Here is a 27,994-nt window from a genome sequence, read left to right as displayed (position 1 = left end):
GGAGTCATGTTCATCAATTAAATGCAACATTAGATCATCACATCTGGTCAATAACAATAATATAAAATAACATCAGTAATATATCCAAGAGTCTGTCCAGAGCCCTATATAATGAGGGCTGTGGACACTGTGGCTGCCTAGCAGCAAAGTTACAACCCCAAACTCGCTCTGCTTCGTCGTTGACGCCATCATCTCGTCGTGGCAGACTGGTGTGTGTTGGCCTCATCATCAGCCTTATTGTGTATGTCCATCTTCCACATACTTTTATACTGTATCACATACTTTGACATACTCGTATACTGCATCATTTCAGTTCAGAGATGCTGTCATTTGTGTCCTCTTGCAGCCAGGGGTAATATGGTGGCTGGCAGCCTGCTGGTTAACAGAATAATATTTTAGTTTTGGATCAGTTCCTGTGCTGCACTTCTCCACAACAGGACCAAGTAAGGTTTACCTGGGCCAGGGCCAAAACTACATGTTTTCAAAAATTAGCCTGTTTTGGCTTTTTTAGCGCTGTAGTTGAAAGCAGGCTAAAGCTGATTTTCTGGGAAGACGACGGGGTAGATCTGTCTGTAGTGGTCAACAAAGTGGACCTCCAGGCCCTGAGTGATGTAGTCTGGCAGGTCAGAGAAGTCCTTCCTGTTCTCAGCTGGTAGGATGATGCAGGTCACACCAGCACGACGGGCCTGACAGGCATGCACACAAACATGCGTGCACATAGTGTTAACCACAGGACACTTAAGACAGTGAGGTTTTCTATGTTCAAGGTACCTGACTTTGGGTTTGACATATAGGCCAAAACAATGCTGATATTTTTGGATTCAAATTTCTGATAGCCGATAGTGTATGCTGATATTTGTTATGTTTAACTGACATTTCATGCCAAAACTTCCAAATATTCAGTGTTTCCCAACAGTTTTATTCTTGTCGGGGTGGAAAAGCCTCTGAAACAGCATTTAGACCATGGGACACTAAATAATCAGTCAAACTGCATCATGTTCACCATATTGGAGGTGGACGACACTGACTGGCCGAAACCTATATTGGTTGAACCCTAGTGTCCGTGTGTGTGTCTTGTACTTACAGCTATAGTTTTCTCTTTGATTCCTCCCACTGGCAATATTTTGCCAGTCAGTGACACCTCTCCGGTCATGGCTACGTTCTGACGCACCGGCTGGTTGGTTGCCAGGGACAGCAGAGCTGTGACAATGGTGCAACCGGCACTTGGCCCATCCTTGGGAGTTGCCCCCTGAAAACAAAGTCAGTCAGAAACAAGCTCCCACCCACCACTACACTGCCACCAGTACCACTAAAACGAGGCATTGTGTTATTTGGTGGACAAGTAAGATTACATTAGATTAAACTTTATTAATTCCTGTGGGAAAATTGGCAGCAAAGAAAAATATGATACAAATACATATAGAGCACATAGGGGATATTAAATATATAACTGACGGGTACAACAATAGAACATTAAACAGAAATGTATCAATGAAAAGCATACAAAATATGAATTACCGCATTATGAACAATATAACATACTGACAGAAAAACAATGAAAAATATGCTGTGTGCTGTTTACTAGGTAGTGTATATATTTCTACTGCACAACATCTACTAGGTAGTGTGTGTATTTCTATTGCATACAGTTTAAATAGTAATTTGTTTAAATACATATACAGTATATATACATACATGTACATATACATACACACACACACACACACACACATCACCATAGTTACCTCAGGGACATGCAGGTGCAGGTGGGAGTTGACTAGGAAAAGATTCTCTGGTTCCTGGGTCATAAGGAATGCTCTGGCAAAGGTCAATGCGATCTTAGCACTTTCCTTCATAACATCACCCAACTGACCTGCAGGGGTGGAGCAACTACTGTTTAGCATACACTACCCATTGGTTTCAATGGTGAATGCTGACTGTGTTATTAAGCCATTTAATCTTCATCTTCAAATGCAAACAAACTACAAAATAGCATCACGTCTTGGCCAACCTGATCTGCCGAGGGCAAATGCGTTATCCTATCTTTTTAATGGCTATGACCGGATGGTAACGAGTAGCCTATTGAAAACCTCTTAAGCCATGGTGAAGTTACAGGTGTTTCTCTCAACATGGACACTAGCCTCTTTGATCCACAGTAGATGTGGTGTTCAGAGTCACCTGCTGGTAAAGAAATGCAGAGGGACTACATAGAATCACGTATTGTGAATGATTGAAACCTCCATTTGTGGATTGAATTTACTAGAATGTATAGTACAAACCAGGTAGTATTTCATCTGGATGTAAAGCTTGATCATATGTTTTTTTTTTATAAAAAGGTGAGTTTTTGTCTATTACCTCTGAATAATTCACATACTGATGATACCAATCATCACTGTGATTTTACGCCATAGCAAACTTTTTACGGCAGTAATGTTTTGCTGACCATGTCTATAATGGCTGTGGTGTTCCTCCCCATCCTGACTGACCTGTAACCTCCAGTGACCCCTCTCCTTCTTTATGCCCCGCCCCTCCATGAGGACGACGCAACAACGTCTCAACGAACAAAGTAGTACCTCCTGGACAGAGGGAGAGATGCAGATAGTTATACAAATATGCATGAGTCTGTGTGTGTGTGTGTGTGTGTGTGTGGGGGGGGGGGGGCTCATTAGCTAATTTCACTTTTTCAGCTAATTTCACTAATGTGTGTCCTTACAGCAATTTTCAAAATACTAGGTGGTTGCTATGGTGTTACTAGGTGGTTGCTAGGGTGTTTCTAAGTAGTTGCTAGGGTGTTTGTAAGTTATTGCTGTGGTGCACTAGGTCGTTGCTAGGGTGTACCATTTGGTTGCTCGGGCTAAGTAGTAGTACTAGTAGCAAAAGTAGTAGTAGTACTACTACTAGTAGCAGCAATACTGCTGTAATAAGAGTGTGTAAGTGTGACTTGCTGAAGCAAACCCACTAATTAGGATTAGGTTTAGGTTAGGGTCAGAGTTAAGGTTAAGGTTAGTTTAGGGTTTGGGCTTGGATTTAGGGCTAGCGTTAGAATTAGAATTAGGTTAATGGTAGGGTTGAGGGTAAGGGAATTGAACATAGTCAATGGAAGATCTTCACAAGTATAGTAATACAAACGTGTGTGTGTGTGTGTCTCACCCAAAGCGGTCCATGCCAGGCCCATAACCACTCCTGGTGGTGTGACGTCATACATTCGGTCAACAGTGAACAGCGGTTTACCAACATAGTCCTGCAGGTTGTCAGGGGTAACGGTTACCATGGTTTCTTCACCGCTGATGATACGAAATGCCACCTTACGGAAAACCTGGGACAGACAGACATTAGGCTAGAGACAAACTACACCACTGACCAGACTGAAAAGACTGGACATCACACACTTAACCACTGGTCTTATGTCATCAAGGATCACACCCTTGACAGTGCACACTTGATCACCAGTTGGAATTGGGGAACACTACACACATCTACCATTCGCCAGAAAACGGAGTCATAACAACTGTCACTTTTGTTGTGAGAGCCAAATTCCAAAGTAACAAAGTACCCTCACAATCTGTGTGGTACCATTTTATGAGCTCCATCTTGTCATTAAGCAAAAAACAAATTCCTTGCTTGAAAAGTAAAAAGTGTGGGCTCTCCACCTCTGTTTAGCAAGCAAACCAGCTGCTGTCAATCCTTACAGAGAAAATAAGTAAGATTTTTATTGTTCCACAGCACAAACTGATGAGGGTTGTTGACCAATGCTAATGACTCAACGATTACTGGGCCAGGTGCTGAGATTTATGGCTTTCAAAAATATATTACCCAATACCCTTTTAACCAAGTTAGGATACCTTCTGTATAAGCATAAGTCTTAATCTTACTTCTAAAACTAGGATCAAATTTGTGTCACATCTGTCTGGTACTTAAAGCAATATTCCACTTAGTTTTAACATGGGGGTTATTCCGCACTTGACCGCCCATGAAAACCAGAATATAAACTAATCACCAAGATCGGATGCAGCTGGACGAGTTTGTAGCGTTCGGATTTTTACTTCCCATTCATTTGAACGAGGCCACGAAAATAGCCTGAAAACTTACATTTCACACGTTCGTTAAGACAAAAAACGTCACTCTTTATAGACTCAGCTTTATACATGCAGGCCCCGGTTTAGTCAAGTTAGAGAACAGGCTACAGGCCATTTTAAGTGAGGAATTTAGGAAGACTAAGGACTGACTATTACAACAAGTTGTCTCTTCATATGGCCAAATCTGAATTCATCATGTTTGGATCAAATCCTAGGCTACATAAGCTTAATTTGACTAGTATCATCCTTGATGGCTGATGGTTTTTCCACCAAGTCCTCAATGAATTATTTAGGATGCGAGACAGCAACCTGGGTGGAGAAAGTATGACATTAAAGATTATGGGTAAGGTGAATGGAAGGACTAGATTTGTAGCTAGGAAGGCTAAGTTTCTTGATGCACTAAGTCTCAGATTGCTTGCCAACGCTTTAGGTTCCTGTTTTGATTATGCAATTTGTTCATGGTATGTAGGCTTGACAAAACTGCTTGATAAAATACAGATTTCCCAAAATAACCTAGTCAGGGCTGTGCTGGGTCTGGCCTTGAGGGACCATGTAGGAAAACAACATTTCCAGTAGCTGGGATGGCTACCACTGGCAGCGAGGTCAGTCCAACTGCAGCTGAGTATGGTCCATAATATCTATAACAACAGAGCCCCAGAGTACCTAAATGGCTATTTCCAGAGAGTTGGGGATGTACATGCTTATCGGACCAGAGCTAGCATTGCTAACTTATCTTTGCCTAGGTTTAAAACTGACACGGGTAAATGTTCTTTTACGTTTTGTGGTGCTGAGAACTGGAATAAGTTGCCATTGCACATAAAAGGTAGAGTCATAAAAAGATGATAAAAATACGATAAAAGACGATAAAAAGACGACATCACATGAAAGTAAGTCAATAAAGCCTTATAAATAAACTAAACTAAGAATAGGGTTATTGTAGCCCAGGCTCTAAAATGATACCTCCTAGTATGATCATCATTCCTTAAAACAATTCATTTTATTTTGAAATAAATAGATAATTCATTCAAGTTGATTTATACGTGTTAAAAAACTATTAAAAGTGTTGATTTACATATAATATTTGAAATGAATAAATAATTAGTCATGTAAAAGTATACATCTGTTAAAAGTCTGTTTAAAATGCATAAGTTATGTGCATAAAGGGAAGGAAAAAATCGCTTTGCTAAAAGCATTGTGTCACTGAAAGGGTTAAATCACATGTTTCCCAACCAGCCAATCAGCGGACTCCGTGAACCTCAGGTGACCGATTCCTTAGTTCATTTCCTGTAACTACTTCCTGGTTACGGAAAAAATCGCGCTGGCTGTCTCGTGTGCCGTTCGGTACAGTCAGGCATTGAACCTATTATCATCCGCTAGAGCAGCGTGAGTGACTGGATGACTGTCACTCATCTGGCGAGGTGAAATACTATTGAGCCATTCATACATTGACTCAGCGGTCAGGTTTTTTTTCCTTGGTGAAACCATTTGAAAAGGGTTGAAGCCACATCCCACCAGAAGTTGGCGTACTTCCTGCTGGGCTTGTGTGAAGTTCAGTCCCGGATCCAGGAATGATTCCCAGATTCCAAGACCAGAGATTCCCAGTGTGAACTGGGTGGCGAGCCAAACCGAACCGAACCACTGGTGTGAAGTGCGCAAGGTTTCCTGATTTCCCCTCCCTCACGGATTGTGTGGTAGGACATAATAAACATTGGCACACTGACATTAACTGGATAAGGGCCCCAACGCAAGAAAGTTTAACTTTGGGAAAAGAGGGTTTCTTTTTCTTGCCGGCTTTATTATTTTGGTTTATTATTTTCTGTTCATTGTTTCAACATACTGTTGCATTGTCAACTGTGTTGTTAATGTGTAATAACAAATGAAAAAACCTCAAACCATTATTTGTGTAATTATTGATGTTCAAAAATATTGGCTCTTAAAAATTTAGTTTCTTCTGATCCTGGTCCAGTTATTATCATTGATACTCACCTGTGCTCTGTTACTACACTGTAATAGGGGTGACATTATACATTACTTTTTCCACTTGTTTCTGTAGGTTTCTGACTCCGGATTCTCTGCAGTACTGTCTGATGAGCAGACTGAGGGCTTCAGAAGAGATGGTGGCCTTCTCCTCAGTCAGACCACACAGAGAACGAAGCTGAGGGACCAGGTAACGCTATGGGGAGGGGAGGGGGGGGGGGGGGGGGGAGAGAGAGCATACGATATTTAACTGCAGTGTTCAATTAACAGTTTAAAATAGAGACTACAGAGGTAAAAGCCAGTCATCATAAAATAACGTTCACAACTTATGTACTGTTTGACTATTTAGGACATATGTGTCATTAGATCATCATCAAATTAGGTTTGCTATCAAATATGGATATTCATTTCCAGGCATCATTTAGCCACAACAACAACATAAAAGACAACATACTGTATGCCCAATTACATCTTCCATTAACAGGAAAAGCCCAAGTCCAAAAATCCAAGTACTAAAAACATAATATAGTAAAAGCATGATATATTCAATTAAGCTTTTTGTGTCATTGCTCAACACCATAACTGACAAAGCTGTGAGCAAAAATAATAATAAAAAGGTTGTTGTATAGCACTTATCAAAAACAGAGTTACAAAGTGCTTTACACATAAAAAGCAAAAGTAAAATCAGCATACAAGATAGAACACACAAACACACAAACGAAGCTTGACATATTGGAATAAAACACAATTTAACAAAAACTAAAACGAATAAAAGGCCTTTCGAAAGAAGAATGTTTGAAGAAGTGAATTAATAGAAGATACTGATTTGGCAAGCCTGAGCTCCTCAGGCAGGTCATTCCAGAGCAGAGGGGCCCTGACAGCAAATGCACAGTCACCCTTTGTCCTCAACCTCGAGTGAGGGACAGCCAGCGGGTTCCTGCCTGAGGACCTCAGGCTGTGCACTGGTTCGTAGGGGGATAGTAACTCTAAAATGTAATCAGGAGCCCGGCCATGTAGAGCCTTAAAAGTAATCGGCACTGATATCGGCACGCCTCACCGATATCTCGGTGTGGATGAAGGGACGCCACCTTCAGCTTAACCTATCAAAGACTGAGCTCCTTGTCATCCCAGCCAGTCCCTCTATACAACAACAGATCAGTATCCAGCGCGAATCAGCTCAGCTCATTCCTGCAAAGTCTGCCAGAAACTTGGGTGTCATGATTGATGACCAACTAACCTTTAAGGAGCATGTGGCTTCTGTTGCTCGGTCATCCCGATTTGCCCTGTACAACATCAGGAAGATCAGAGCCTACCTGTCTGTACATGCAGCACAACTCCTAGTACAGGCGCTTGTAATATCACGCCTTGACTACTGCAGCTCCTTACTGGCAGGGCTCCCGGCATGTACGCTCAAACCTCTGCCGATGATCCAGAACTGATGATCCAGAACTTAGCTTTATGGCACTTACTCTCATTGTTCTCTCCTGACTAGATCCTTGCTTGTGTTGTATTAAAATCTCAAATGGGAAATTGTAAATTGTAAAATTGTAATCAGTAAAAACAATCCTAAAACAGACAGGCAACCAGTGTAGGGATATTAAAATAGGAGTAATATGTTTGTGTCTCTTTGTTCTAGTTAAAAGTCTAGCAGCAGAGTTCTGAACAATTTGGAGCCTCAGTAATTTGGTGAATCAGTATTGTGCTATTGTAAATAATACATATATGTGGCAGAAGTAGATATTGGTGTTACCTCAGCGATAGCCAATTTCTCCTGGGCCACGTATCCAGACACATTGATCATCTCCATCCTGTCCCTGAGTGGCTCTGGGATGGTGTCAACCACATTGGCTGTGCAGATAAACAGTACCTTGATTGGAGCAGACAGAGATAGGGGGTGGGGCTTATGACAACAGAATTTTACATGTCATTCATGCTAGGACTATGGAACTAAATAGGAAGGACTGTAGCTTCCTGTGAGGGCAAGTCTCTCTCTAGCCTCAAACCTACCAGTCCTGTTTCTGATAACTGCACAATAGCAACAGATAGAGATAAATCAATGAGATCATACTCAATCGGCAAGCTGAAGAATAGTATTTCTACCACAGAGTTAGGGTTTAATTGGTTCCTTTATCTCTGCCCCATACACATCTGTCGCCATATATACACACCCAGCACACACACTCCTACCTTCGACAGGTCTACAGGTACATCTAGGTAGTGGTCAAGAAAGTTGGCGTTCTGTTCAGGGTCCAGAAGCTCCAACAGCGCTGAGGATGGGTCACCCTGGTAACCACGACCCATTTTATCCACCTAGTAATGACAGGTTAGAGACAGACGCATTAATTAATTTAATTAATATCATTATCATCATCACACACCAGTTTATCCACCTAGCAACAGCAGTATTCATGCACCACCCCTGGTTATATGGACCTGGTAATCCAGATACAACAGCTAATTTCAGGTGAATTTCTTACCGCGGTAGCCGGAGAGAATCACTGACATGTTTGTTCCGGATGGGATAAAATTACAAATCACCAGACCGCCCCTGGTAATACTAATGCTGTCCGGAGAGGGCTTTATACTGAAATTCAATAGACAGAACTACAGAGTGGCACAACCTTTACTGACCTCATCTATGAGCACCAGCGGGTTCTCCGTCTTGGTTTTCTTTAGGCACTGGATAATCTTGCCTGGCATTGCTCCAACATAGGTTCGCCTAGACACACACAAAAACACACACACACACACACACACACACACACACACACACAAATACACATTTTAACCCTTGTTATGTTGCATATGCAGAGGTGCCAACATAGCAAAGTTGAAAACCCTAGCAGAAAGGTTGAAAAACCAGAATCTGACCCTAAAAAGAGTAGCATATTTGTTGTAGAAAAGAAACTGACAAAAAGACACATTTGGGCAAAAATAACAAAAACATTTCGGACCATTTTAAATGTATCATATTAGATTCACTGAATAAAACATGGCCAGTGCCTTTTTTCTGTTTCTTCACATGTGCAGCTTTTAATGTGCGTCACATCCCCAGTGAATCTTTTGAACACACAGAGTTACTTTTGTATTTGCTTCAAAACACGTTTTTAATACCACCAGATGTTGAATACATATGGCTGGTTATTATACTTAACTTGACTTTAGTTTCACGCACATAACATGCGATTAGATAACATTTTAAATTTTAAGTTAAAATATAGCCGCTAGCGGCAATGGCTGGGTTCATGTCAGTACAGCAGCCAGAGCTGAAACATGGAACTTTGCGTTAAGATTGCTGTCAGGTTTACCAGATTAGGCTGTTGAGCCTTCAGTCCCCAAGCTATCAAGTCTGATACTGAGTAATGCAAGTTAAAAGGTGTCAATATCCAACTTCATATTGGCTTTACCGTGTTTAGCTATACACTCAAAATGCTGCTGTTGGGCAAAATCTGGTTGGATCTGTATGGAAATTGGTGTGCATGTTCCACATAAAGGTTCGAACATGATTACCAGGATTCATAGTGATTGGTGAAATTCTATTTGAGTTATAAGCCAAAATGTCATAAGCCACGCCCACTTTCACTAATGACGACCGAACATCAGATTTTGACTAGGACCTGGTCCTAGAGCATGTGTACCGAATTCCGTGCAATTTCACTAATTGGATTAGGAGATAGTTTTCTGGCATTTGTGGCACCCACTATTGGTCAATCTTAAAATGGCTTTGCACACGTTCCTTCATTACATGTGAACATGGTGTATCACAATTTAGCTTATAGGCCACGCCTCCTTCACAATTTTAAGAGTCTTCAAAACGAAAGTAGATATCAAAAATCTATAAACAAAATTTAAAGAGCTTGGTCCATTGATGCTACTGACCGATTTTAGCGGTAATCGGTCAAACGGTGTAGGAGATGGTTTGCCTGATTTGCCTGGACTGGGAAACCAGAAAAACATAGCATTTGAGACCTTCCCTGTAGCCCCATAGCAGAGGGGCAAATTCTGTAGCTGCTATGGGTAAACTGTAACAGTTGGCAGCTCTGCATATGTAAATTTGGTAACACTTTATATTAAAAAACACATATTCTTAATAAAATTTAGCATCTGTTTCTTCAAGGTGTAAGCCATTACTGTTCTAGTACTCTTGTTCTATAATGCATTACTAAAGGAACCTGTGTATATATAGTGTCAAACTATGTGTGCATTAGCTATGAGCAAGGCTTCACTTCAAAATGGAGAACATAATCTGATTTACAAAGACTGTATTTATTGGGGCTTTACATGTTTTGATTAATATGAATTAAAGTTATTTAGAAAGGCTAATTGAGGGAGAATAGTTGTTCTTATGATACTAACAACCTTATAAGCCCCATACTGAGTAAAGCATACTAAGAGCCTAGTTCATATGCAACAACTTCCTTACTGACAGCTAGTAAGCACTAATTAGGAGGCTATTGAGGGAAAACCCATAGTTAATGGGCTATACTATATATAGCATATGATAGTGCAGAAGAAGGTGCTAATAAATGTTTTTAATGACTCATAAGGAACCAATACACTACCAACATGCTGTAGCGGATTGCCTATAGGGTTTTGGGGTGCCAGCTGGAGTTTAGTCCGACAATTTTAATGTTTAAGATTTTTAAGGTAAATCCCCCACATGGATACATGATTCAGTGCTCCATACACTCTGCCATGAACCCACATAACATAAATCTGAACCACCAAGCAGAATGCAAACAGATATTCAAAGCAATAATCAGAGCGATGCAAATGCAAACACAGAGAAGTTCAATATAAATCAGTGTATTGGAGGTACAAATGAAAACCACTCACAAAAGAAAAATGTCCTTTACAGTGCAAGTCCAAACCAAAGGTTCTTCACCAAAAATAAAGAGTTCAGAGTTCAACAAAAAAACACCACTCTTCGGGGATTCAACAATAAACAACCAAAATTGTCAATAAGCAACTAATTAATGGTGAATATGTGTCCTTTAATATAAAGTGAATTTAAATTTAATGGTAATAACAGTACTAATAATGCCCACCCTGCCTGCCCAGTAGACTGGACATTCATATTTATGGGGTTCTACTCTATCAGGGGTTTTCCTGGCTGTTGTGAGGGCCAGATGGTGTCATATGCTGATTTGCATATTGGTGACGTCAACTCTTCTATTTATTATTTATTTATGTGTATGCCTATTTTTTCCCCCCAGGTGATTAGTATTGCTCTATTTGGGTTCATTTATTGGTGCTGGCGCTTGGCTGACACATAGACACATCAACATTTTTCCTCATGGTCAGAAAAAGTAGTTGTGGCTTACTGTATATGATATGGATAATAAGTGAAGTGTGCTATAATGAGGTCCCTCAGTATTAATGCCATTAGTAGAGTAGATTTTCAGACCTGTGGCCTTTGATCTCAGCCACGTCAGTCATGCCTCCCACGCTGAACCTGAAGTACTGTCTGTTGAGGGCTCTGGCTATGGAGCGAGCGATGGATGTCTTCCCTACGCCTGGAGGACCGTAGAAACACAAGATCTTGCCCTGGGTGGAGCCACGGAGCTGGCTCACCGCTATGAACTCCTACACACATGCAGACAGGCAGTCAAGTCAAGTTCATTTCTATAGCCCTTCATCACACAGCATATCTCAAAGGACTTTACAGCGAACGAGCCTACCTAGATCTAACTAATCAACAACCAATCACAAAATGATGCAATACAGTATGCAAAAAAAAGCGCAAGACATAAAATAGCAGAAGAGAGAGAGTGACAAGCAGAGATACATGCAGGTACGCAGAAACAGTAGAGAGGCATTGTAGGAAAGACAGATGTAATAAGAAAACAAAAGCAGAAAACATGGAATCTTCATGAGAAGTGAAACAGTGTTAATTACAAAAAAAATGAAAAATGACATTATTTTAGCTTCCATCTAGCTGTGCCCAGTGGTTTCAATAAAGAATGCCAACAATGTTACCAAGCCGTTTTTTTAAATGTCAAATTTTTCTCCCTTTGATATGACAAGTATAAAAATATAAATAATACTAAATCTAAAACGCTACCGTATCCCTTGAAAGATCCAATTTAAAGTCAACACGAAACAGCATTTCAATGTTGTTTTACTTCCGTACTTCACTGTATTTCTGGTTGAAACAGGATGTTGGGGCAGGACATAATGTGGGGAGGGACTGTTCAAAAGTTCAAAAATGCTTTGAGAATAATGTCACAAGCTCTGGATTCTTCAGAATGAATAAATTCCAGCCATCGGCATACCACCGTGGTGTCTTAAGTTTTGGGGGGTAAACTGTACTATGGGATTTAGTAAGATTTTGAAATAAAAATATGAGAAAATAAAGATTTTCTATATTTTTGGGTTTTTACTGTTAAATAGGTGTATGTCATGATATTGATAACAATCATTTTTGTGTGTGTACACATACAGTTTATACTGTGTATATATATGTAAGTGCGTATGCTCTAACCAAGATACGTTTCTTGACGTCATCCATCCCATAATGGTCTTCTTCCAGAACCTCTTTGGCTCGGTCCAGTGCCAAGTTCTCCTCGCTGTTGGTACCCCAAGGCATGCTGGTCAGCCAGTCCAGATAGTTACGGGTTACACTGAAAAACAAACAGATGACTAGTTTACTGACAAACCATATACAGTATGTTTGTAAGCTCTGTATTTTTATGCACTAGTGGCTCTCTTGATGTAGCGAGACACATTTGCACTTGAGGCTAATAAAAATCTATTCTACTCGATTTTACACTACAACAGTACCATTAACTAAGTACGATAGAGTAGGATATTCTTACAGCAGAATACTTGCTTGAATTCTGAGCTACAGGAATTTGACAGACAGAATGGAGTCTAACTTGACCTCAGACCAGCAGCTGTCAAGTAAAATAGAGTAGAATACAGTACAGTAGAGTACAGTGTCCTACATGAGATTCTACAGAGTAGACCAACTTGAACTCTGAAGAGTGGTTGTCCAGCAGTCCCAGTTTGTTGAGTTCTTCGTTGATGACATCCATGATGTGTTGAGGGACAATTCTGTCTTTTAGTCGCTCTCTAAACTTCTCCTCGATGGCCTCTTTGTCCTCCTTCTCCAGACCCAGCTCCTGAAAAATCCACAAGCTCCTGTTCAAGTCTGGGGAGGACTACACCCTGTTCGCCCCTCCATTACACTATATCTCAGAAATAACTGATTGGATTTTGACGACACTTGGGGTAATGATACATCTCACCACTGTCCTGGCATTGTCAAAATTACACTGTTTAGTAATCTATCATCAGTCATACCTCCCACACTGCAAGATCAAATGACATGAAATCTGATGCTCATGTCCAGCTATCCTTGCTCCAGGTTTGCCTCCAGGACCATTAATGGCCTAATTGGATTGTCTACCATTTTGAGTTTCTTGAAAAAGCCCTTAACATTTATTTACTGATTAGCCCAGAGGAGGACTGCATCCTTTGTACAGTCGACCAATATAGAGTGCCACAAATGCCAAAAAGACTAGCAGACAATGCAAATGGCTCTATACAATGCATTTGGACTGATACATAACAGCCTGGAAACTTTTAACTGTTTCACATTTGATTAATGTTTAAATTAAATGTAGAATTTTGCCTTGTTTCAAAGTCCTGTTAGATACTAATACAGCAAACTGACAATTTTCTTCACTCCTGTTGCAGGGCCCATGAAGGAGGAAAGGATTCAGTTTCTTGCTCAAGGATTGACAGACAGATCACATAATAATAAGAGGCCATACAGTCTATTACAACCTTCTTAATAATCTTGAGTTGCTCCTGTAACAGGTACTTTCTGTGGGTCTGTTTGATCTTCTCTTCAACCTGGGAGGAGAGAGCGGAGACAAAGATGGAATTACTTAGGTTGACCAGCAGAGCAATGGTTGGTTAACAGTGATGTGTGTAGGTAGATGAGGTGGTCTGACCTCTCGGCCCAGCCGCTGCTGCAGTTTGCTGAGCTCATATTCCTTCTTGAGCAGAGACAGAGCCTTGTACAGACGCTTAGGGATCTGCAGAGACGCACATCAACTGGTTTCAAACATATTCATTGTGGACTACCTTTTAATTAGATTGTTGTGGTAGTTTCTGCAATCACATTTTTTGATAGAGCTAAATATAAAAAAAAAAATCACTGAAATAGATTCCCTAAGTAAAAGAAATAATCACTTTTATCAATGGTAGACTATGTAACTCTATGTGAGAGCACTGCTGATTTGTTGCATTCTGGAGAAAGTTTGTCTTGCTCCATGCTTCCAAAGTATTCAATGACTATAGTGTTGATAATATATACCACTTAGGCTGTAACTTTAGTGTGTAACACAATGTAAAATGTGGCAGACACTTCCAGTGTCAATAAAAATGTAGCCAAAATATAACAACTTAAATAAACACACACAACTGGTAAAACAACACCAAGTCCATCATTTGAATAGGCTGAACAGAGGAATGAAAACCCTCTCTGCCATGTTTAAGTCCTCTGCCAAACCTGTATAATGTTGAGCTAAGCATTGTATGGCCTGTAGGCTGCTCACATTAGTCTCCTCCAGGACGTCCTGTAGCTCATGGGATTCTGCTCCTGTCAGAGCTGCTCCCATATCGCTGAGGTAGATGGGATTATCAACCACTCTCTGGCCAGCCTGCATCATCTGGAGGACCGACTCCCTGACACACACATATATAAGCAAGGACACACATACAGTTTATGGATGAACGCAAACATACAGGTTTTTAAAGATTGACACAGATATTTTTGGATTGAAGCTGCTGGTACTCTGAATTTTGGGCCAATGTTCAATAAATTCAATGTTATCTAAACCTGTCCATGTCCATTAAAAAAAACTGTCCACTGAAGTCCAGCACAATAATAATAATAATAATAATAATGTATTCATGCATACTCTGATGGAATTTGATCAAAAAGTCTCATTAGACTCAGGTTAAGGTCTTCCCATAGACAACCAGTGTAGTACTGATCAATTCTACAATAAATATGTACTCAATGAAACTGTGTCACATTATCATATCAGAGACCATATCCCATTTTAAACGAGAGGCACTTGAGCTGCCTAATGTCCTGCCATAATGACCATGATATATTAAAAGAATAGTTAATCCAAAAATGCTAATTTTGTCATCTACACCCTCATGTCAGTCGAAACACACAGTGAGTTAGTTTGCTGCTAGGTCCATGCCATCTTGGCAGCTCCATACCAGGATATGACTCTTTGTTTAACTTTTAGGTGTCACTCATACAGTATATTAAATGTTTGTAGCATTTCCAGGTCATTTGCCCGCTGTGGCTATCAAAGAGGGCTTGTATCAAATAGCAGGTAGCTTACATGAGTTGACTATAGTTATCAACAATTACTGAAATTTAGTGTTGCTTATCAAGTGCCCTGAAATTCTTTCATAGGATTCTTGAGAGTGATTTGTGCAGTAGATTGCACCCATATCCCCATCACCACAGCCTTGGGGAACATGAGGCTGACTTTGTGAATAGAAAATCACAGCTTCACAGCTTCAATATGATGACACAATATTGTATCAGTGAACAGTATGAACACTGTCCCTTAATGACACGGCAGTGTTAACAACATGTATCCATGGATCCCTCCTGCCTGGTGTCAACAGCACAGGCTGCTGCTGGTGATGTAATGGTGTGGGGGAATGTTTACTTGGCTTACATTAGGCTCATTAGTACCACTGAAGCATCATTTCAGTGTACCTAAACATTGTTAGTAACCAGGTCCAGTCTTGAGCAAAGATGGTTGAGGAACATGACAGTGACTTTAGTTTAGTCCAGACCTCTTTAGGATTAGGTGGCTCACTATAGCATGGACCTAGATCCCTGTGGGAGGTCTCCAGAAACTTGTTGAGTCCAGGCTTTGAAGAATTCCTGAATTCTTACTACCTGCTACTAGCTACGTGGACCTAATAAATTTGTCACTGAGTGTACATGAACATAGACACATGCACACACACACACACACACACACACACACACAAACACACACACAGAGCGTTACAGCTCAGTAAAACTGTGGGCCAGTAGATTTTAATAAATGATTGATTTATTAATTGACTGACTGACTGACTGAAAGACAGACTGACCTGTAGAGAGGGTTGAGTGCGATGATGTCCCTAATGGTCTTCACTATCTCTGCTGTCAGTGCCTGGAGAGCATAAACACCACACTGTCAGATTCTACCATAGTATGCTACTTTAGTGTACCATCCTGTCAGGGCAGGGAGACCACATAAGAATCGACTGTACCTTAGGGGTGGGCGGTATACCGGTGTTATAGTCAACACCGGTATGATGTTCTACAATGATATGGATTCTTTTTTTTTCCATAAACAACTCAAGTTGTACCGTGAGGAACTTAAATGTAACATATAGAATACTAATGTGTAGTGTGGTGTAGGTGTACCGTTACCAAATAGAAGCTTCTCAGCGGCTCCACAGATAACCTCATCTGCAGCATTTATTTAAGCGACATTGGTTTATGTATCCTCTATTTTGTTTACCGACATGGTGATAAATGACCATAGTAGGCAAAATCGTGGCATTTATATACATTTATATGGCTAAAATACAGAACAGACGGGTGTGTAGTCCGACAAAAACAGAAGCCATGCGTCTCTCCAAAGTCCGCTCCGGCTCCGTTTCAGATCCGGCAATGTGCGCATCAGTGCAGCAGCTGCATTCAAGTAAATAACTGCGCACTGAAAATGCAACCGGCGTAGTTCAGGTGCAAATTAAAATATAGTATAGATCAATTTCTATATACTGACAACTTTTGATTTTGTGGCGGTGCGCCACAATTAAACCTATGTGTGGGAAACCTTTTTATGCAGCTAACTGGAGTTTTAGGTCAATTTAAGGCCATTCTTTACATACATACTTGCAATATTTTAAATATTCATCATATTTTTCATGGCCTATAACCTACCTTTGCTTCTCAGTTGGAGAAGGAAAACATTTGCACAATAAAAGCAGTTGAGATGCATAATATTTTCCGTCGTCTCACTCTGTTTGGTATTATAAAGATAAAACACATGTATTCATTTTATTATCAAATATTAAAATATAAAATTTGGAATACTGTGATATAATACAGATACGGTCCAGACAGTGGAAAATACCGTGATATCAATTTGAGTTCCTACTGTACCTTACTGTATTGTACCATATATTCTACAGAAAGTGTGTTTAATGTGTACCTTAACCTCCTCTGTGACAGTAAAGTGTTCATGTTGAACATTGTCCACCTCCACCATCAGGATGTTAGAGGAGGGCAGAGGCTGAAGCTCTGGGCTTAGGTCTGCATTTGAGATCTGATCAATTAGAACAGAACAAAAAAATCAGTCCCATCAACATCAAAATACACTACTACTACTAGTAGATTAGTATACTACTACTAAGAATAATAATGTAACAATAATAAAATAACAGTATTGACTAATAATAAACACTATAATAATAACTTTATTTGTATAGTCACTTTCAAAACAGCAGTTACGAAGTGCTTCACACACATTAAACAAAAAGGAGAACAACATACAAGGTTAAAATAAATTCAAATAATAAACACAATAGAAACAAAGAACAAGAATAGGCTAAATACATAAATAAAAGCAAAATGAATAACACAATATACAGCAAATACAACCACCAACCATTAACAAAAGTTTAAAAAGTGAAGTGAGTTTTCAAGAGTGATTTAATGGTTTAATGAATGCACTGAGGTAGCTGGACAAATATCCTCCGGGGGGCTGTTCCAGAGTTTTGGGGCTTTAGTCTAGACCAGTGGACAGTTAGAAGGGCTTTGTCACTGGATCTAAGATTCCAAATTAGGTCAGTACAGACATAAAAGCTCAGAGATGTTTGCGGGGGCCAGTCCATTTAAAGCTTTAAAAGTAATAAGTAAAATCTTAAAATCTATTCTAAAATCATAGGAGTCTGTCTGCAGCATTCTGAACGAGCTGGAGATGACAACTGCTTTTACCATTGAGGCACAATAACAGAGTTGCAATAATCAATTCTAGAAAAAAATGAAAGCTTGAATAACGCTTTCCAAGTAAAAAGTCCACTAATTAATGTAGAAATGGCAAACCTTTAGTCTGTTAATGATTCAGAGCTCTGAAAGAGCAGGCAAATAAATCATTGCTATTATCAACCCTGGTCATCAAACCATTTTTGTTCCCTAATCCATAGTTTATGGGCGCATTCACACAAAGCATATTTAGAAGGGTTTATTCAAATTCTGGAGTGTTTATTCCTTTAGTTTGGTATGTTTGGCCAAGTGAAAACAATGGCATTGGAACTTGGGTGGCAGCAAAAAAACGTCAAATGACCTGCTGTAGTGTTTGGTTGAGTACGTGGTTGAGAATCTTTCATATATACTTTATATATACAGTACATATATATATATATATATATATATATATATATATATATATATATATGATGGCCAAGTTTGAATGTGAAAATCATCTGTACAGACCTTGTCCTCCAGCTGCTCTTCCAGTGTACCAGGCTGGTCCTTGCGGGTGCGTTTGGCTTTGCGTCTCGGTGCAGGTTTGGGTTGTGACTCCGCTTCAGACTCTGACCATGCCGATGCCGTTGCCGACTCCTCGGGCTCCACCTCCAGCTGTTGTGTGATCCGGATCCTGACAGACCAGAATATACAGCGGACAGCATTTCTACACATTCTTTCAGATGTTCTTTTTACTGCCTCAAGTTGGTAGAGACTTATCCAAACGGACCAAACAGACTGCTGTTGTCAAAGCTGCTTCTACTAGGTAGCAATGTCATAGTATAAAGGACTCGCTTCTCATTCAAATTGACCAAGCTTCAGCAAATAGGCAAGTAAGAATGGGAGAAAATCCCAAAAATCCAGATGTGACAAGTTCATACCGACATATCCAAGATGACTGGAAGCTGTAAATGCTGCTAAAGCTGCTCAGAGGGCTGAATATATATTTTAATAAGATTCTTCTGTATTTAATTTTCATTTAAATGTACAAAAAATTCTAAAATCATGTTTTACTTTTTCATGATGGTCTATTGTGTGTAGACGATTGACAAAAATATCAATTTGGTAAATTTTCAATTCACTCTGCAAAACCACAAAATGTGGAAAAACTCAAGGGGGTTGAATATTTTCTGAAGGCACTATATGGATCCTGACAGACCAACATAATACAGCGAACATAGGCAATTATCAGAGGTGAGATATTACATAAAACTCATCATGGAGGACACAAGTACGCGCAAGAACACATTGAAAAAAGAGCTCGCTCTCTCTCTCCCTCACAAACACACACCGATATCTCTAATGCATTCCCAGGGATGAACTAGCCCCAAAGGGACGCTAAATGTCATGAATTTGGACATGCCATTACTAGCGTCCCAAACTTTCACCCTTCCTCCTAGGCCTTAGTAGCATGTAACGGTACCATCAAAGTTCCAATTAAGTCCTTCGTTTTCCCAAAACGCAGGTTTCGGTAGCTGGGAGCTAAAACTAAAGCTACCTTGCTGATGACACTGACTCTATGCAAGCACAGTTCACGCAGCCCTACACGATAAAACTTCCTTGGCACCTTCTCCACACTGACCCATATCTACGGAAGAGGATTAGGGCCACATGTGAAAAAATTATTTGAGTTCTGAGTTCAAAGTCAGAATTCTGCGAATAAAGTCAGAATTCTGACTTTTTTCTCAGAATTCTGACTTTTTTCTCAGAATTCTGAGTAAAAAGTCAGAATTCTGACTTTTTTCTCAGAACTCAAATACATTTTTCATGTGGCCCTAATCCTCTTCCGTACATATCCTGTCTCCTCAGACTGTAAAAAAAGATGGACGTAGTGAACGTGACATCACCCATAGGTTTCTGAAGCATAGAGATTGGGTTTACGATTCCATAGGCTAGCATTATTGTCTTGGCTTCTCATTTACAAACACAACTTTTCTCCCCACAAAAAAATAATTTGGAATAACAAGATTATTAATTTCAAACACAAAACCTTATATTTTAACAATTGGGTTAAAAACAACATTCTATTGGTGACACAACTACTTCATATAAATGGGCACCTACTCGCATACACAGAATTCTTAAGGAAATATGAAATTCCAGTTACTGTTACAGTTTGCAATAGTTTTTGATGCTGTACCTGCAGGCCTCCTACGGTTCCAAAGATTATGACGAAACTCCTAACTTTACTGTAGATATTATTTTAAATGGTATAAATATCAAAGACAAAAAATGCAATAACAGATGTATTAGAAATGTAGTTATTGATAATACCACTTCTAATGCAAAACAATTTTGGAATGCCCATTTTGAAAATATTAGTTGGAGACTAGTATGGACTTTTGGAATTTTACATTTGTTTTATGAATCTATATGTGTTCAACTTTTTTGGTTGGACTTGGAAGATATGTTTGAAAGGGTACTACACTAAGGTTTTATTTTTCTATCAAAAGAATAACATTCATACAGAAAACCTTTTTTTGTTAAATTTTTTCATTTTATATGGTAAGTTTTACATTCACAAATGTAAATGGTCAAGGAAAAAAACACATATTATACAATTTAAAAAGCAAAACTTTATTTTGAAACTTTACAGAGTGCCCAGAAAACCCAGAAAGCCATTAAGACTCTGGCTATTTATAATGCCTTAAATATTCTTATTTAATCTATTTTCTGTAACCTCTGCTCTTTTTTTTAATCTACCCTATTTCTCTCTTTTTATATCTTATTTTATTTGATATTTTTTCTCTTTAAACAGTCTCTGATGTATTTTTTGACAGACTTGTTTTCCTGTGATATTATGTGATGGGAATACATGATGAATAAAGGAAATTATTTTAAAAAAAATGAGAAGTTGGGTTGTGGTCCCATTGACTTTGTGGAGTCAGTCCCCAGTTCAATTCATTATTGAATTTTACATTTTCTATAAGATTTTGATTTATTTATTGTAATTTTATTTGTCATTTTATCTCATTGCTATGTTATTCCGTTTTTATTCTGTACTACATGTTTTATTCCTTGCACTTGTTCCTTGTTGTGAAGCACTTTGTAACTTTGGTTGTGAATAGTGCTCTATAAAATAAATACAGTAAACAAATAAATCAAGTAAATTTGAAGTTGATATCTTAAAATATGAAGAAAATACGGTCATTTAAAAGTCCACAATGTTGATTTTTTCCACAAAACTTCAAAAGGCTTCTTCTCATGAAGGTCCCAATGACCTTAAATTTGACATATGTGTTCAATGGAAATGCCTTCATTAGTTTGCGAAAAGCTCAGCTGAACGAGATCAGACAAAAGATGAACAAAAAAGTAATTATTATTAGCAGCAGGTAGTAGCAATAGAGTCACTAGTACTACTAGTAGTAGGTAGTAGTAGCAGGAGTAGTGGTCGTAGTAGTCGTGGTAGTATCAGTAATAGCAGTAGTAGAAGTCATAGCAGTATCAGTGGAACTAGTAGTAGTAGTAGTAGTAGTAGGTAATAGTAGTAGTGTTTCTAACCTGCGGTGTCCCATGACAATCATTCTCAACTTGTCTCCCAGGTCCTGCATCTCATGAATCTGAACAAAGGTCCCTGTAGAGTAGATGGCATCAAGAGACTCCACCACATCTGATTCGTTACTGCAGAGAGACAGACAGAGTCACGAGTTCATGACTGCAGAGACAGAGAGTCACTGGTTAGTACCAGCACACAGCCCTGTACAGTAGATGGCATCGACACATTATCATACAGCTGTACAAGATAAAGAAAACACAGAAAAAGAGACAAACCCTGTGAGGTTGATAGCAGAGTAGTTTTGTAGTATCCACAAGTTTCTTACTTATCGCTGTGCTTCCCCTGTGTATTTTTGTAGGGGTGGTAATTAGAGACATTTGTTTTCAATGAATAATTAATATAATGAACAGGGGAAAATAAACATATTTAACACACATATAACACCTTAACAACATGTATGGGGTCCAGAGTGCTCAGAAAATCTTCTGTTTTCTATGAGATAATGAAGTTTCTCAAAGGAGAAAAAACAATTTTGTAGCCTGAGATTCGGAGTGCCGAAGCACTAAACGGAGAACCCCGTGGTTAAGTAAGATCCATTGGCATTTCTGCTTTACTAGACAATCAGAGTAGAGAGAGACAGGAAAGACAGGGCAGAGAGAGGGGATGACATGCAGCAAAAGGCACAGACCAGATTTGAACCCATGCCACTGCGATTAGGTACACGCCAGAGGTGTGAGCAAGTCAACTTTGCTCGAGTCCCAAGTCAGTCTCAAGTCTTGTGGCACAAGTCTCAAGTCAAGTCCTAAGTCTAAAGGCCCTGACACACCAAACCGACGTCAAAGAACCAGCGGCGACGAAGGCCGACTGTTGCGTCGCCTCACGTTGCCTGCGTCTGGTCCAAAAAGTTGCACTTGAACACACCGCAAAGACTACACCCGACGGCCAACTAGCACGTACGTTTTGCGCATGCGTGAGGGGAAATAACCATATGTCTGATAAGAAGTTGCAAATGGCACTGGCGTTGTCAGCCCTTGGTCTTTTGGTTGTGGAAGAAGAAAGGAAGAGGCGGAGGCGAAAAATAAATAATACCGCACTTAATGGGTGAAATCATGAATAACGTTACTCCAGCGACAGGCTCAAGGGGCTTTCCCGAACCTATGTCGAGAGCTGGAGATAAATGAAACCTCCGATTTTAAAATTTTCGCTCGGCTCTTTCCTGTTCAGTTCCACATGTTGAAGGAATTTATCAGTCCAATCATCCAGAGGCAAAACAACAAACTATCAATCAGAGTGATCTCTCTCACCGACGGGCTCCGCCGCCGATTCAACATGCTCAATCGGCCGAAAAGACGCCGACAGGATCCGACTAGTGCCGACGGTGCGGGACACACCGCAAAAACTAGGGACACCGACGCTTACCGACGGCCCGACATTGGCCGATGGCCGACCGTCGGTTTGGTGTGTCAGGGCCTTAAGTGTAGATTACCAAGTCAAGACCATGTCATTAATATCAAGTCTCGAGTCCAAATGTAGAACACCAAGTCAAGTCAGAACAAATCAAGAGTCCAGTATCAATTTAATATCTTAAAGAAAACTAAATATCTAGGACTTTTCAATGCAATATGGTTTTAATAGGATAAAAACTTGGTAAGAGCATCATGAGGTTGATTTCTATAATCAGTTTCAACTTTATAAATTCAATCATTCCATACAAATTCAGAAAACAGAATTAAAATTCACTCGTCTGGTGGAACAAATCTCATAACTTTCAATCTAAGTCATTTACACAAACATACGATCTTTTGTCAACCCTAACCCTAACCCTAGAAACCTTTTCAAGTCATCAAAGTACAGGTCAAAGTCAAATCCCAAGTCACCAGAACCAAAGTCATGTCAAGTCTCAAGTCTTCTCTTCATGCATCAAGTCAAGTGACTTGAGGGGACCCGAGTCCGAGTCATGTGACTCGAGTCCCCATCTCTGGTACGTGCTTGACCGGTTGAGCCACCAGGGCGAATATTACGTCATGTTTAATTTATACACATTTGCTGATGGTAAAAACAGGTAAAATTAGCATAAAATCTGAATCCATACAAAACAGAAAACGGAAAATGGGGAAAAAAACTGAATTTGAGGGGGAAAAAATCATAAGGCACTGGTCCTACTGCATGCCACTGTACTAAAACCATTCTTCTTTGCGTTCCTCATTATGATAAAAGCACTTATACTAAACATTGGCCCTACAGTCGTTTGAGTTTCAAAAGGAAACTGGCTAAATTATGATTAGGTTTCCTTGAGGATAGCTTTGATGTAGTTCAACTTCTTACAATGTGAAGTAACTGGCAAAAAACTTGACTTTGTGAAGTAGCTTCCCCAACACTGGTGCTAGTCATTGAGTCAATTGAAAAGCATGCTGTTAATTTGGACCAAAAATAAGATAGCACTTTATTGATCCCCTTGGGGAAATTTGGGTGCCACTGCAGCAAATGGCGGACAATGCCAAGGAAGTTAAGTGTGTCAAGTACAAGGTGATAAAAGAAAATAGGTATAAGATAAAAATAAAATAAAATAAAATAAAATAAAATAAAATAAAATAAAATAAAATAAAGGTACTGTATATAATATACAACACTAGAGACAATAGAGACAGTGCAAATAATGCAAATAAATGCAAATAATAAACGTAAAAAATAAATGCAGATTCGGATAAGTCCATGGCTCCAAAGGTATGTAATATCCGTGTGCAATATAGTCAAGAGTTCAAGTTAGTGCCGGTTAGGGACGGGGGGTCTAGGGGCTACGGTCCAGAGTCCAAGTTATTGTGCAGTTATTGTGCAAGCATAGCATATCTAGCAGAGAATGAGTTTAAGTGGTTAATTCATCACTCATGACTCATGACCCATGTAAACTCACCCCACACATCGTAACAGTACCTACAACAGTAGCTTGGTTCACTACTGCTAAGTTCACACTGCAGGCCTTGATGCTCATATGTGCTGTTTTGGATGACTGTTCATATCTATATGTAATATATTCTACATATTTACATACTCTATATAACCCATATCCGACACCAATATGAACTGACAGCAATGTCGAAAAGTGTGTGGCAGAGTAACAATAACAAGATAACAAAACAATAACAACAATGAGCCTTCCAGTTTTGACTGAATCGAGGTGTCAAGTTGTCCATTTGTCTTTGTTTCCATTGTTGTCTCACTGTTCTCCATGCTAATGCTGCTCAGCCAAGCTGGCTGCATTATGACAACTGTCTCAGGTGAATGATGTAAGATTTACTTGTCATGGCAATGCTGACAAATTCTGATTTGAGCATTCAAATACAAGTTGCAGTTGTTGGTTGCAAGATGATATACATGTGATCCAAATTGGAATTTAAAAAATGTGACTCCATGCAGCTTTTTGCTGTACACCGTGATTCAAAAAACCATCCGATCTGTGTCACATATGAGGGAAAAAAATCAGAATTGGGATATTTTGAGCTGCAGTGTGAATGGAACCCACAATGTTGCTGTTATTCTTGGTGACAAGGACTATAGCTTCACCTTCTTGAGCTCATATCAGCCTACCGATCGAGCCAAATCGGCATGCTCTTGATTTGGATGAAAGGTAGTACTTCTACCAGAGGAGTGAGTTAACATTAGACTTTGTCAACGTGGCTTACTTATCGTCTCTCTTCAGGAAGACTCCGGCGTAGGGCTGAGCCAGACGAACCTTCCTCCTCAACAGCTCCATCAACGCCTTGTTCTTTACCTGACAAGAAGACAGACACATTACTGATTCTGATCACTTGCACACACACACACACACACACACACACACACACATCTCAGAGCCTTGGTCTTCACCTGAAACAACACATTTACCAATATATAGAATCTTATGGAATTATTATTTTGGTTATTGGTTATTATTTAGTTATTTTTTGGTTGAGCACCTATGTAGAAACCTGGCTTGGATGTTAGAGGGATGTTAGTGGATGAAAGCAGGAAACTAATCAGACCTGTACTCATCTACTCCACTCAGTAAGAATTTACATATGTTATTCCTGTGCCCCAGGACAGTTCAGTCAATACTTGTGAACATATAGCAGCAGTGAAATGCCTTAATGACTATCGCCCAGTTGCCTTAACCCCCATAATCATGAAGTGCTTCGAGAGACTCATACTATCGCACATCAAGGCCATCATCCCCTCCGATCTGGACCAACACCAGTTTGCCTACCGAGCAAAAAGATCCACGGATGATGCGGTCTCAGTCGCACTTCATACAGCCCTGACACACCTGGAATATCCACATATGTTAGGATGCTATTTGTAGATTTTAGCTCCGCCTTTAATACCATAATCCCACACAAACTGGTAAAAAAAACTCGGCAACCTGGGCCTAAGAACTTCACTCTGCTCTTGGATCATGGACTTACTCACAAACAGACCACAGAACGTCAGGATGGGAAACCACACCTCCGCCACTCTCATCATGAACACTGGAACGCCACAGGGCTGTGTGCTAAGCCCAATGCTCTTCACCCTCTTCACACATGACTGCACTCCAATTCACTCCTCGAATACCATAATAAAGTTTGCAGACAACACCACCATAGTGGAGACGGCCTACAGGGATGAGGTGCAACATCTGGCTGAGTGGTGCACGGACAACAACCTGGTCCTAAACACCACCAAAACAAAGCAGATCATAATAGACTTCAGGAGAGCCAGGAAGACCAATCACCTCCCCCTCCACATATATGGAGGAGAGGTGGAAAGTGTGGAAAGCCTTAGGTTTTAAGTTCCTTGGAGTCTACATAACAAAAGATCTGACATGGTCCCTTAACACCACCCACCTGGTGAAAAAAGCCCAACAGAGGTTGTTTCCCCCAACCCCCAAGGCTGCTAAGGACGGAGGTGGAAAACTCAGTCGGAGCGCCTTAATGCAGTTTTTTTCTCATCTTGACCGTTACGACAAAATCAAACATGTTTAATATTATCTTAAGTCTTGGCTCAAACGGTGTGTGATGGTCAACGACGTGATTTATAACGTTACACTGTCAACAGCCAATAGGTGTGCTGTCTTTGGCTGACATCAGCACCTGTAGTGACAGGTGACAAGGCTCTACAGGCAGACAGAGTAGTAAGCACGGAGATGCCAGCGGGGAAGAGCAAGTCCCGGTTCTGTTGGATCGTCAAACTGGAGGAGAAACTGGTGGAGCTGTGGAGAGAACGACAGTAGCGACCTAGCTACATTTGTCTCTTTCTCTGCATGTTGTGTATGTGTGGTTTGTTGTATGTGTGTGTGTGTGTGTGTGTAGATGATGGAGGAGGGGGATGTTGTAGCTTCATTCACACTGAAACATCACAATCCAATATTCGTGTTTTGAGGCTGTATAATCCTTCAACTGCGCTGAAATCCTGCATGATGCAAGCAAGGAACTATTACCAAATCTCTGAAAAATCCTGCTGGAGTCTTGTAATGTGTGATGCTAGATTCTCAGCCTGAACAGAATCTTAAAATATTGACTAAAAATTCATAACTTGAGACAGAGTGTTTTTAAATTTGAGTGTGTCTGACTAAATGTCTTCTAATGTATGATAGGCATGCTGACATGTAGTTGTACAACGGGTGAAGCTGTGTTGCTGTGTCGTTGCATCATCCCTCTGTGCCCTTGAGCCTCTGGTCGCTAAGGGTTATTCACTGTCAGCATATACCAAACTGATTCAACCTACTGAAAAAACAGGACTGGAGAATCGGGGTCCCAGTATAATCACCTCACCACACACTCACCTCTATGATCTTGATGAAGCGAGGAAACACCGGGTTCCTGCTGACGGCGACCAGCGGGACATTAGGAAACACCTCCGGCACCATCATGGGGGTGAGGGCCGTCATCTGCGCTCCATTATACGGTACTCCCCCATCTCCCCCCGAATCATCTCCTCCAGATCCCGCACTCTCCCCGCCGTCCTCCCCGGAGAACCCCGCTCCACCGGCTCGGTTGCCGAAGGCCCTATCCAGGATACTATGGGGGCGGCAGACCGGGGCCAGGAACTCCCTTTCGCCGCCGAAGATACCCGAAACCCGCGCCCATCGATGAGGTCTCCCAGCTCGCCTCCAGCCTCTTGTCATTGCTGTGGGGATGGGAATGTTACCGAAGCGGCTGCTACATGTTTTTGTAACGGTTCCGGCGGTGCTATAAGACCATGCGGGTTGGAGCCAGGTCGGGGCTGATGTGTTGGTCAGGAATGACCGGGTGCTGCCAGTTCTGAACACACCGGGCCAGTTTAATGTTAGGACAAGAAATGAGTGTCTGTGCATCTGTCTGGCAGCACTGAGCATCTTCATGCAGGCGGCCATGTTGA

The 27,994-nt window shown here is 40.4% G+C and overlaps 1 protein-coding gene across 1 annotated transcript; it reads right to left on the bottom strand.

Annotated features, from left to right (window-relative positions):
• Positions 1-4: 4 nt before the first annotated feature.
• On the bottom strand, positions 5-27,994 carry lonp1 (lon peptidase 1, mitochondrial). Its single transcript, XM_071900143.2, has 21 exons — positions 27,420-27,994; positions 25,303-25,391; positions 21,628-21,747; positions 18,595-18,760; positions 17,312-17,425; positions 16,200-16,261; positions 14,621-14,750; positions 14,015-14,098; positions 13,845-13,913; positions 13,026-13,177; positions 12,538-12,676; positions 11,461-11,639; positions 8,685-8,772; positions 8,241-8,363; positions 7,804-7,920; positions 6,109-6,249; positions 3,151-3,316; positions 2,487-2,576; positions 1,746-1,873; positions 1,085-1,249; positions 5-686 (listed from the first exon to the last, which is right to left on the bottom strand). The coding sequence occupies exons 1-21, from the start codon at positions 27,987-27,989 to the stop codon at positions 531-533; spliced, it is 3,048 nt and encodes a 1,015-aa protein (XP_071756244.1). The 5' UTR covers positions 27,990-27,994; the 3' UTR covers positions 5-530.

The sequence above is a fragment of the Centroberyx gerrardi genome, chromosome 9 (assembly GCF_048128805.1).
Source record: "Centroberyx gerrardi isolate f3 chromosome 9, fCenGer3.hap1.cur.20231027, whole genome shotgun sequence".
In the NCBI taxonomy this organism is placed as follows: Eukaryota; Metazoa; Chordata; class Actinopteri; order Beryciformes; family Berycidae; genus Centroberyx; species Centroberyx gerrardi.
This window is presented reverse-complemented; position numbering and strand designations above follow the sequence as displayed.